The sequence below is a fragment of the Terrapene carolina genome, unplaced genomic scaffold (assembly GCF_002925995.2).
Source record: "Terrapene carolina triunguis isolate 2854851 unplaced genomic scaffold, T_m_triunguis-2.0 Scaffold85, whole genome shotgun sequence".
Lineage (NCBI taxonomy): Eukaryota > Metazoa > Chordata > Testudines > Emydidae > Terrapene > Terrapene triunguis.
In genome coordinates this window covers 24,963,655-24,974,877 of record NW_020664436.1, presented here as the reverse complement: position 1 = coordinate 24,974,877, position 11,223 = coordinate 24,963,655, and the positions used below count along the sequence as shown (strand labels likewise).

Genomic DNA, 11,223 nt, shown 5'->3' with positions numbered 1-11,223 from the left:
CATAAGGCCTCATCTTATATAACCACCAGGGGGCCTTACATAAGGCCATGATTTATTGCCAGGCAAGTGTCCCATCGTGACTCTTACCCTCTCATGGAACTTTACATCCCCACAATGCTGAGCCCTTATAACACAGACACTTGATCTTATGCTTGGACAATCTCATACACCTACATTAAACCCTTCCTCGAGGAATTCAAAGCTATGTTGCATTTGGTTAATGCAGTAGTTAAACCATTGACTTTGCTTTGGCCTGTAGAACAAGTTCTATTTGTTGACTATTTTCCCGGGTCTGTAAATGTGATATTTACCTCATCCAAGTATCCATTTTGAACCTATTTGGTGTGGTATGGAGGATAAGTTTTGGCAACAGCTGACCTCCTCTGTGAGGTAGACACATTGGCTGGTCCAACTCTAGGTTAATCAGGCAACAGAGATATAGACTCTTCTGGCATAAACAATCACTGCTGCTTTTTCCATGCTATCTTTTGCATGATCCTGGGGATCAGTGAAAAAGGCAGAAAGGCATCTAGCAGAGACCTTGCCCCGCTTTGCGAGATATATCTATCATCTTGTATCCTGGGTCCTGACGCACAGAGAGGCCACCGGGCACTTGACTGAACTTTTTGCATCTGGAAACAGCAATCACCAATCCATCAAACTGATTTACAATGAATAAGGATACTTCTGGGTGCAGGTTTCAACTTCTGCCATGTAAGAGATCAGGTAAATCCAGAGTCTGACCATCTCCAAGAAACACTGAAAAATCTTCCTCTTTGAGAAAGCCTTGCCACCCTAAGTGATACTCACAAGCATCCCTTTCTAATCCAAACTGCTTCCAAACCTTCCACCCAAAAACCTATCCCAAGCAGAATTTTGACCCTGAATTCCACTAGGGAGTTTGCTACTGCTGTTGATTTTATGTGGCAGCTGCTCAGACACTACAGTAACGGGCAGGATCATGAAACCTTAAGATATGCAGAAGATAGGTAAGCCTTGGCATTCACCTCCACTTTGATGGGCAGTGCAACATAGAGTTAGGAATTTCTGTATTCTGTCCAGGACAGAAGTTGTTTTTCTCTCTCAGGTCAGGCTGATCCTGTCCTTCCTAATTTATTGATGTGGTTTTCATAAAACATGTTGAACATCATGACAAGAACAAAACTTATCCCCTGGAAGGAAGATTGCCCTCAATAAGTTACTTGTGTTCCAGCCAGTGGATGCTGTGACCTTTCTTTTTGTTACCCATTCTTTTGATTGAATTGAGCCCTCTCCATTATCCCCAGCTAGCATTTGATATATGGATCGCCCTGCAGGGATTGCTAATGGGTGAATATCTTTGAAAAAAATCTTATTTGCATTTACTATTTGAGGGAGTGGAGAACAGACAATGGGATCTTGACCTAGGCTAACGTGATAGGGTGAAATGTGGAGTTATTGCATAGGGGTCATGTGAACCCTGGTGCTCGAAGCATGTCTGTGTACAGGACCTGCATTTCCAATAAGCCTCACTAAGACCTGGAGTTTTAGTTCTGTGACTCCACTCATTTTCCATTATAGCCATCTTCACCTTCTGTTAACATTCTTCTGAGATAAGACATTGCACCTAATAAGATTCATCCTCAGTTCAGGTCTATGAATGATTTCTGTGGCACCGTATGTCTGTGTTTATCAGGAATCCAAGATAGTCCAAAAACCGTATCCCGATCTGTGTTTGTTTCAGCTTTTTCTCTGCACACAGCCCTGATCAGAATTTTCCAGGAAGAGATAGGAATGAATTTCCTTCTTCCTTAACCAATATTAATACTACCATGATCCTGAAAGAGACCCTGGAACCACTCATCACACTGTAATGATCAGAGTTGAAGAAAAAAATAACATTCATATGCAAAGTGGAGAATTGTCCATCAAATGATAAAATGGGAATGTGAAGATAAATATCTAAAGAAATTCCTTAATGAAGCTTCTTATGGAGCCTTGGGCTATTTATTCCTGATAACCTGAGGCTAGAAATAGCATGGGGAACAGCTCTTGAGGGGACGTAGGTTATATTATTCTGATCTGAAGTTGACAATGTAGGTTTCATTAATGTACTGACATTTCCCTGGGTGCTGGAGCTGCATGGACATCACTAATAAGGCAAAACTGTTCCTGTGATTCTTGCACAGCCCTATAGAGTACCTCCTTCTGAGAATATCTAGTGATCTCATTTTGAGTAAAGGTATAGGTACCCCTTCCCTCCACCCCCCAATATGAAAGAAAATCTGGCACTACGTAGGGGGGTCAAAGTCCAGACAGGGCTGGTTGAGAGTTATGCAGATTGCTCTAAGGCAATTCACCTCACATCAGCACCCTAGATTTGTTCCAGCTACCATTTGCAAAGTGGTATTCTCTCTTGTACTTCAGGGACTGCTTCAACTTGCAATATGACCTGCATTCCATTCTATAGTGTTGGTAGGAACCAAGATTTTCCAATGACTTTGTAAATAGCCTCAGCTTTCCACAGAGTTTCCAACCATCTCCCTAAGAGAACGGTGGGAACTGATATGCCTGGGCACTGGACCTCAATGATGAAGGCCCCATATATTTGCAAAAAACAGACTAGTGTTTCTCTACTCCCCCCCCCCCCCGCCCGGGAGAGGATATTGGTCTATTTAACTTTTAGGTTGAAAGGGAGTATACTTGCAATACGGACCACCCATTGTAGCATTGGTTGTGAAAGCAGGTGGAGGGAGTCAAAAGACATTTCATACTTTATTTTTGTTGTTATTGGTCTGCTGCAGATAGTTTTCATGCCCAGGGGAGAGAAAGGAAGAGATGTCTGCCTGGACTTGGCTGTCTCTAAAAGACCAGTATAGCAAGAAGACCACTTTTTCAGGTAAAAAAAAATCTCCCCCACAGAATAGACACTGGATACCTTGACCATCAGGGAAGATAGCCACATTTACCATTGGTGGTGACACCAGGTTGAAGTTGGATTGATACACATTGAAGAACCTTGTGTCCTTATAAAATGGAGGTCGTAAGGAGTAGAAAGAAGGAAGCCAAGAAGTCCCTTAGAGCCTGTTTGTTCTTTCATGTGTGGGTTGGGAGAGGAGGCAGAGGCGGTACACTATGGCAACCTGTAGCAGCAACTGGGAACAATAATCTGGACATTAAGGTGTAGTGAACCCCCAGTGGTAGCCAGTGGCAAAAGCATGATAGTTCGGGATAAATGAAGAATATCATATACAATTAAAATCACATGGGGAATTTTAAGTAGACAAACTGTAAATTGGACTTGACACCAGCATTAACACCCTCAACTCTTGCAAAAAGCAACTTTGATTTTTTTAATAACCACAAGTGGCCCAGACTTGTGTTTTGCATCTCAATCTGGAACATGGCCCCTCCAGAATCACAGAACCCCTTAATACCAGTTCATTAAATACTGAACCAGAGGAAAGAGTGCCACTTACTGGATACCAAAAAGGCTCCTGAGTTTTCCCTGGAAGTTACCTCATCCAAATAATCACCATGACTGATCCACATTAGTTTATGAGATGTGATAAATCTGATGTGCTATGGCTTGAGGTGTAAACATTGCACTTGTTTTACTGCATAGTATTTGAAGTGCCTTTGATTTCCATGTTTGCAGTGTTGTAGTTGTGCGGGTCCCAAGATATTAGAGAGACAAGGTGGGTGAGATAATATTTTTTATTGAACAACTTCTGTTGGTGGAAGAGACAAGCTTTCAACTTCTGTTGGTGTAAGCTCAAAATCTTGTCTCTTTCACTAACGGAAATTGGTCCAAGAAAAGATATTACCTCGCCCAACTTGTTTCTCTTGATTTCCATTTAACAGATTTAAAATTTTTATTAAACCTCATGTTAAAAAGTTATATAATACACACGTTAAGAAAAAGAGTATCTGTTCATCTGGGTATAGTGCTTAGATTATCCACAAATACAAAGTTTGTTTTTAAAGTCATAAGATACATATACCGCATGAGGATTTACTGGTTAAATTGGAAAAGATGGGGATCGATATGAAAATCCAGAGGTGGATAAAGAACTGGTTAAAGGGGAGACTGCAGCGGGTAGTACTGAAGGGTGAACTGTCAGGTTGGAGGGAGGTTACCAGTGGGGTTCCTCAAGGTTCGGTTTTGGGTCCGATTTTATTTAATCTATTTATTACTGACCTTGGAACCGAATGTAGGAGTGGGCTGATAAAGTTTGCGGACGACACAAAGTTGGGAGGTATTGCCAATTCGGAGAAGGATCGGGATATCCTGCAGGGAGACTTGGATGACCTTGTAAATTGGAGTAATAGTAATAGGATGAAATTTAATAGTGAGAAGTGTAAGGTGATGCATTTAGGGATAACTAACAAGAATTTTAGTTATAAGCTGGGGACGCATCGGTTGGAAGTAACGGAGGAGGAGAAGGACCTCGGAGTCCTGGTTGACCGCAGGATGACTATGAGTCGGCAATGTGACGTAGCTGTGAAAAAAGCTAATGCGATCTTGGGATGCATTAGGCGAGGTATTTCTAGTAGGGACAAGGAGGTGCTGCTTCCGTTATACAAGGCGCTGGTGAGACCTCATTTGGAGTACTGTGTGCAGTTCTGGTCTCCTATGTTTAAAAAGGATGAACTCAAACTGGAACGGGTACAGAGAAGGGCCACTAGGATGATCCGAGGAATGGAAAACCTTTCGTATGAAAGGAGACTCGAGGAGCTCGGTTTGTTTAGCCTAACCAAAAGAAGGCTGAGGGGAGATATGATTGCTCTCTTTAAATATATCAGAGGGATAAATACCAGGGAGGGAGAGGAATTATTCCAGCTCAGTACTAATGTGGACACGAGAACAAATGGATATAAACTGGCCGTGGGGAAGTTTAGGCTTGAAATTAGACGAAGGTTTCTAACCATCAGAGGGGTGAAATTTTGGAACAGCCTTCCGAGGGAAACGGTGGGGGCAAAAGACCTGTCCGGCTTCAAGATTAGGCTAGATAAGTTTATGGAGGGAATGGTTTGAGGGGATAACGTGATTTTAGTCAATTAGGCAATAACGTGCCATCGCTGGTAAAATGAGGGTCCAGCTGGAGAATCTTGCCTATATGCTCGGGGTTCTACTGGTCGCCATATTTGGGGTCGGGAAGGAATTTTCCTCCAGGGTAGATTGGCAGAGGCCCTGGAGGTTTTTCGCCTTCCTCCGCAGCATAGGGCAGGGGTCGCAAGCTGGAGGATTCTCTGCGACTTGAAGTCTTTAAATCGCGATCTGGAGACTTCAACAGCTGAGTTAAGGGAAAGAGGGTGGGTCAGCTTATGTGGCCTGCATCATGCGGGAGGTCAGACTAGATGACCATAATGGTCCCTTCTGACCTTAAAGTCTATGAGTCTATATAGTGCATAATTAGCAATAACCCAAATTTAGGTGAATAAATGTAACAATACAGTTTAGATATTAGCATCCAAGTATTCAGGTACATCACTCATGAAAAGTTATACAGTTAGTTGTGGAAAGCAAATATAGCAATGAGTGAGGATTGTCCCTCAGTAATTGAGAATTTAGGGTAGGTTGTCCATTTAGACAATACTTTCCTGATAAATTGTATTTCAGTTACTTTCCCAACTGCGCTTATCATCGGCACTCCAGCTCATCCCTCCTGGTATTGCCGATGTCCCTCGACCACCTGATGGCATCCGACACCATGAGTTGCCGCTACCATTAAACAGTTCCAGAAAAGTGTTTATATTCCTACTATACACTAGAATGATACACCATTGCAAAGATCTTTTAATATGCATCTTATCAATGATTTACATAGTAATGGATCTATGCTACAAACTAACATAATACGTTATACTAAAACCAAGAGGGGGCGGGAGGGAAAGAAAAAGTCAATCTTTCATTGCAATGTGCATTTAAGACCTGCAGAAATCTCCATTGTAATGCCTTATCTTTGCCCTGAGAGATCTACTGAACTGTGCACACTTCTAATGAGTCTGCAGAGATTTTGAGCATGCTTGCAGCTGTTTAATCATTAATTGATTGCTCTAGTGGGAGAAGAAGAGGATGAGAATGTCAACTTTCTCCATCATAATAAATAATTATTCTCTGCCTAGTGTTCAGCCTCTTCTGGGTCAAGGAAGACACTCTCTCTGTTCTATCTCAACTTATGTTAACCACTATTTTTTAAAAACCAAAATTAATCTAAGACCTTCACAAACCATGTGTTTACTGTATATGCTGTTTACTATTAATATCAGAAATATTCAAGCATAAAACTGAAGTGACAGAACACTTAAAGTTATTGTACATTTTGTCCAAATTCCCTGCTCAACTATTTCGTGTTGTGTGCCCATCATTTGGAGTTTAGTTACAAATTTAGGACTTGGCAGGTGGCAAGATATTGCATTATTTCTTCTCAAGCTAAGAGCCCAAATATCATGCAAAAATATATGAAGTACATACTGGATAATAACAATGACATTCCAAATGATACAAGGGTAATTTTTGAGCATAAACGTTTTTCTACGAACTGTGCCACAAGCAAGTTTTTCTGATTTGCAAGGAATAAACAAATTCAGGGGTTGTACTGGGACATAACATGAACATGAATGGAAACCAACGAGTAATTGAGGCACACTTCCAGGTACTTCCATTTCAATACCAAAAATCAAAATCAAAGTCTTTCACACACTAAAATACAATTCTATAAGTGACCCTATTTTTCACCCACTACTAGAAATAAACAAGCCATTGGCAACAAAAACACAGGTAAGTACTACCAAAAATTGAAAGCTATAAATAAGGAAAGGTCTAAAACAGTCCTTAAAACAGAAAGGATATTTCATCCTTAACTATGAAGTCAATAAGAACATTTGGGAGAGGAAAACAGAAGTAAGCCTTTTCAAGCAGAATCGAAAAGCACTGGACAAAGTGAAGTGTTTTGGAGGCAAACTGTCAAGAAAAAAGGTTAAATATCCATAATAAAAAAGGAAATGCTCCTCAAATAGGTACTGCTTGGTATGTACAGCCTCTAATGGAGACATTAAAGACTGGGATCTGAAGGAGTAATTATAATAGTTCTCAGATGCACATAAAAGTGACCACCATTCTAACCCTGGTGTTGAGGCAGGCTGCTTCCCAATCTCATTCAAGGCATTACAGAGTAAACTTCAGGTTTGGGTTTTGAAACACATGAAACCCAGAAGTGAGGGATGGGCCCTCTTCGCAAGATAGTACTGACTTTAGTATGAGACTGTGAGGTCTGGTGGCATGAGAATACCCTGAACTAGGCACAGCTAGCCAGCAATTAGGATACAATCTACTGGAACCTGCTCATTGAAAATATTTGTTACTAAGACTGACTGACCACCAAATTGAGGGAAAGAGGAAAGATCCATTCCAAACATACGGCCTGACTAGTGGTGGTGGGAGGGGGAAGGAGGGAGGTTTGCAGGAGGATGAGGAAGTAGACAGAAAACAAAACAAAATTTAGACTGAGGGGATTTGGTGGGTTCAGTGCTTTCCCCAGGAATTGAAATGGGGGTGGTGGTGGTGGTCTAATTTATGAGAGGGGTGTCAGGGCCAATGAGGGGTGAGACTGTGAGGGTTAAGGTGGTTTGTATAGCACCATATTAAAAACTGAAAAAATGTTTCATGACCATTTTATTAGATTTAACTCATGTTTTTAAAATCATCACACAAATTAAAAGCTGGCTACTCAAGCCTTCTATGAAGCACTATATCTACATCCTTCTTGGTTTCTTGTTATAATTTTGCACAACTCGGTTAATGAACTTCTTGAATGCAATGCGTTCATCTTTGGTGGCTTCTCGTGTGTCCGGTACTTCCATTCCTTCAATTGATATGCTCATTAGTTCATTCACGTGATCAGGCAGAAAGCGACTTCTTTCAGAACACAAAATTCTATTCAATGATGAAAAAGAACGCTCAACTGTAGCTGTTGTGACTGGGAGTACAAGAGATGAATTCCTACTTCTTTCATCCCAAGAAACAGCATAAAGATTGGGTCGAGCCACTAGTGATGATGAAGAAGTTGAAGTCAAATCTTCATTCATTTGTCGTATGATATTCCACTCTATGTTCAAATTCTCTATTCTGTCCTGAGTACATGGCAGCCCCATTGCTGGTAGTGCCTCACTCCACTCAACTGTCGGTGTTTTATAGGACACAAATCTGTAAAAGCTACGTAAAGGTTGAGTAGAATCTAGAAGTCGCTGTTGTAGATTTTTAAGAATTAAGTCTGTGTACTTTTTCAGTTGTCTTAAACACTTCTTGTCCTCTTCACTTAAGGATTCAATATAAATGCCTTCATTATTCAACTTCTGGACTTCTGAAGTCTTTGCTTCTTCCAGTACTTTTTCAATGGATAGCTCACTGATTGATCCAAATGTAGCTTCTATTGCTGGACAAGATCTACTACTGTTGTAGAAGATGCCTGGATGGCATTGTTTAATGATCCAAGTGGTTTCAACAGTAGACTTACAAGAGAGAGAATGGCAATAGTCTTCTCTGAACGTAGTAGCAAAAGTAATCCATGAGCCTCACTACTTAGATCCATCCCATCTTGGTAGATACTTTCCAAAGCCAGAAATAACGTCTGGAGTAATTTTAAGACAACACCCAAAGATCGCTCATGAGAAAGCCAGAGGGTTTTCCCAGATTGGACTAATTTGAACTTCAGTCCCAGTGTATCTTCTATATTTTCCAATATATTCAGTCTTGTTGGACTCTTGCTGAAAAAATAATATAACAAAGACATTAAATGTATAGCTTTTTAAATGTATTTTGAAAAAAGTCTGCAGCTCGTACTAGCACTAGTTGGAGTAGATGGCCTCTGCAGTGTGTATAGGAGAGATTAGGGATACACTTTTATCGGAGCAAAGCTTGTACTGAACCACGTCTTCCAGAGAAATTTGCAGCTCCATCAAATGCACAAGCAGCCATCTGTTTGGGGTCCACTTGACAAGCATTTAACTCTTCTAAGATGTGGGTTGTCATAGATGCAGCCGATGTGTCTTCTATAACTTGAACATCTAGAAATGCATCAATTGGCCTATCACTGACATCAAGATAATGTACACAATGACTTAATACTTGATGCCCATTTGCACCGGTGCATTCATCAGCCATATATGCAAATTTTTTGAATGTGGTGAGAAAGTTCTTCACTTTTTCAACTGTTGAGTCTTTCACTGTTTCACCACATGTTTCTAGCCAGTCAATTGAGTTTCTTGCAGAACGATAGTTAGCATTTGCTGGTCTTGTTCGGAACCAGTGTTCAACTTCAGGATGAACAAGTGACAATGCACTTAACATTGGCCTCCAGTTTGTAGTGTGTGGTATAGCTTACTTAAATAGAAAGTATGATGCCACAGCCATGTTTGTTCGCATGAACTGTCTTGTGTCTCCAGCATTCTTAACAGCCTCATTAACACTCACCGGTGTTGTCCTTGGTCAGCGGAGACTCAGAGGTGTTTTCACATGAGTTCACCTCCCAGGTGGGGGGCAAGAAGGCACCTTGCTCATTCCCCCAGCTGCTCACTGTTCGCTCTGGCCACTGTTGTTCGTTGTGCCACCGTTCATGCCATTGCTGTTGCCAATGGCCCTGTGCCATCACCTTCTGCTCCCACCTGCCACTGTGGCCTCTGCGAGTTGCTCTCTTGAGGTTCCACCCAGCTCTGTGATTTCAGCTGAGCACTCAGTGGGGGAACCTCGCTGCTAGTGCAGACTGGGCCATTTCTTCCACAGAAACACTGTCCCACAGCAGGTCTAAGCACTTAGACCTGATTATCAGTGATTTCAGCTATAGTGGTCACTTAACAAAACAAAAGACTATCTATGGAGCCTAATCAGCTGTGTCTTTAAAAACAGTGGAGAGGGGCAAGTCAAATAGTACTTGTGACTCAGGCAGACCATCAAGCAAAACACCTTTCCCCACCCTCTCTCCATACCCTCAATTAGCACAGGCTTAGTTCAGTTCTACTACCCTTTAACTCATACAATAAGAATAACATTTAATTACCCCCCTTTTCTCCCCCTCCCCCCCCATTCAAGTGATTTGTAACCCAACCCCAGCCAAAATCTATCACTTGGGCAACACAGCTCTGTTTGCTGGATACCTAGGAAGATTAGGTGTGAATGTAAATACAATCTGGTCCTGAAGCCTTTCCCCCCAGCTCATCACTAGCTATCAGGGAAAGCTCATTTAGACTTTGCTTACAAATCATAATTTGAAATTATTAGGTTGGCCAACATCACCAAAATGAAAGAACTGATATTGTCATAAAAAACAACAGCTGTATAAGGAAGCTAGTCTATGTTCATACTTTTCAAATCTATTATACTTTTTCAGATATATGCATTTTATCATATACTTTATATGCTTTAAAAGTGTGTATTAATGTTTCAATTTCAATTCAAATTCCCAAACAATCACTAAATTGGCAACACTGCATGTAACTAGTTCACAAAACTGGAGGCCGGGGGGGGGGTGTTGGGAAATCCCTGGGTGGGTTTGTGGGAATGAGAGATTAAAGAGATGCGGGACCAAAAATAATCACACCGTACAATGTCCTGGAGCAACCTGTAGGATTGAGCCGTTGCGGGGGGGAGGGAACGGGACAGAACCCAGGTTTTTGATTCCCGGTCTCGGGTTAGACAGGCCGGGGTAATCCCTGCCACAGCGCCGCTCGCACAGGGGCTGCCGCCCGGGGAGCTGCACCCGGGACGGCTTGAAGGTTGCTCGGGCTGCGGACGCGACGTAAGGGCGCGTGTGTATGTACAATGCCGAAAGCAAAGGGGCCGGTGTGACTGAAACACCCGCCCAGAGGAGAGCTCAGGAGACCGGGCGCCTGCCCCCGAACCAGGACAGCCAGGGCCTGAGCTCGGGGGACCCCACCCGCTTCAGACACCCTCACTCCGGAGCCCCCACCCCACGGCCCGGCCCACTCACGCAGATGGCGATGCGCAGCACTCCGCGCTGATAGTCCCTGTAAAGCTCAGGAGCTTCCCGGTTGCACTCGACGCACCTGTAGCCGCCGGGCTCCCCCATCCCTGGCGAGCGGCCGTTACCAGAGGAACCCCCCTCCCGGCCGCTTCAAATTGCCTCGCTTCCCGGTTCAGGTCAATGAGGAGGAGAGACGCCGCGCAGTGCATCATGGGAGTTGTAGTTTCCAGACTGTGCTCGTTCAGGGGATGCAACGGCCGGA

The 11,223-nt window shown here is 42.7% G+C and overlaps 1 protein-coding gene across 1 annotated transcript in view; it reads right to left on the bottom strand.

The window, feature by feature from the left end:
* Positions 1–11,137, bottom strand: part of ARV1 (ARV1 homolog, fatty acid homeostasis modulator) — a 23,318-nt gene extending 12,181 nt beyond the window's left edge. Inside the window, exon 1 of the mRNA XM_024203837.3 lies at positions 10,968–11,137. Within this exon, the coding sequence (XP_024059605.1) occupies positions 10,968–11,066 (99 nt within the window). The 5' untranslated portion in view covers positions 11,067–11,137. The remainder of the gene's footprint in view (positions 1–10,967) is intronic.
* Between the last annotated feature and the right edge of the window lie 86 nt (positions 11,138–11,223).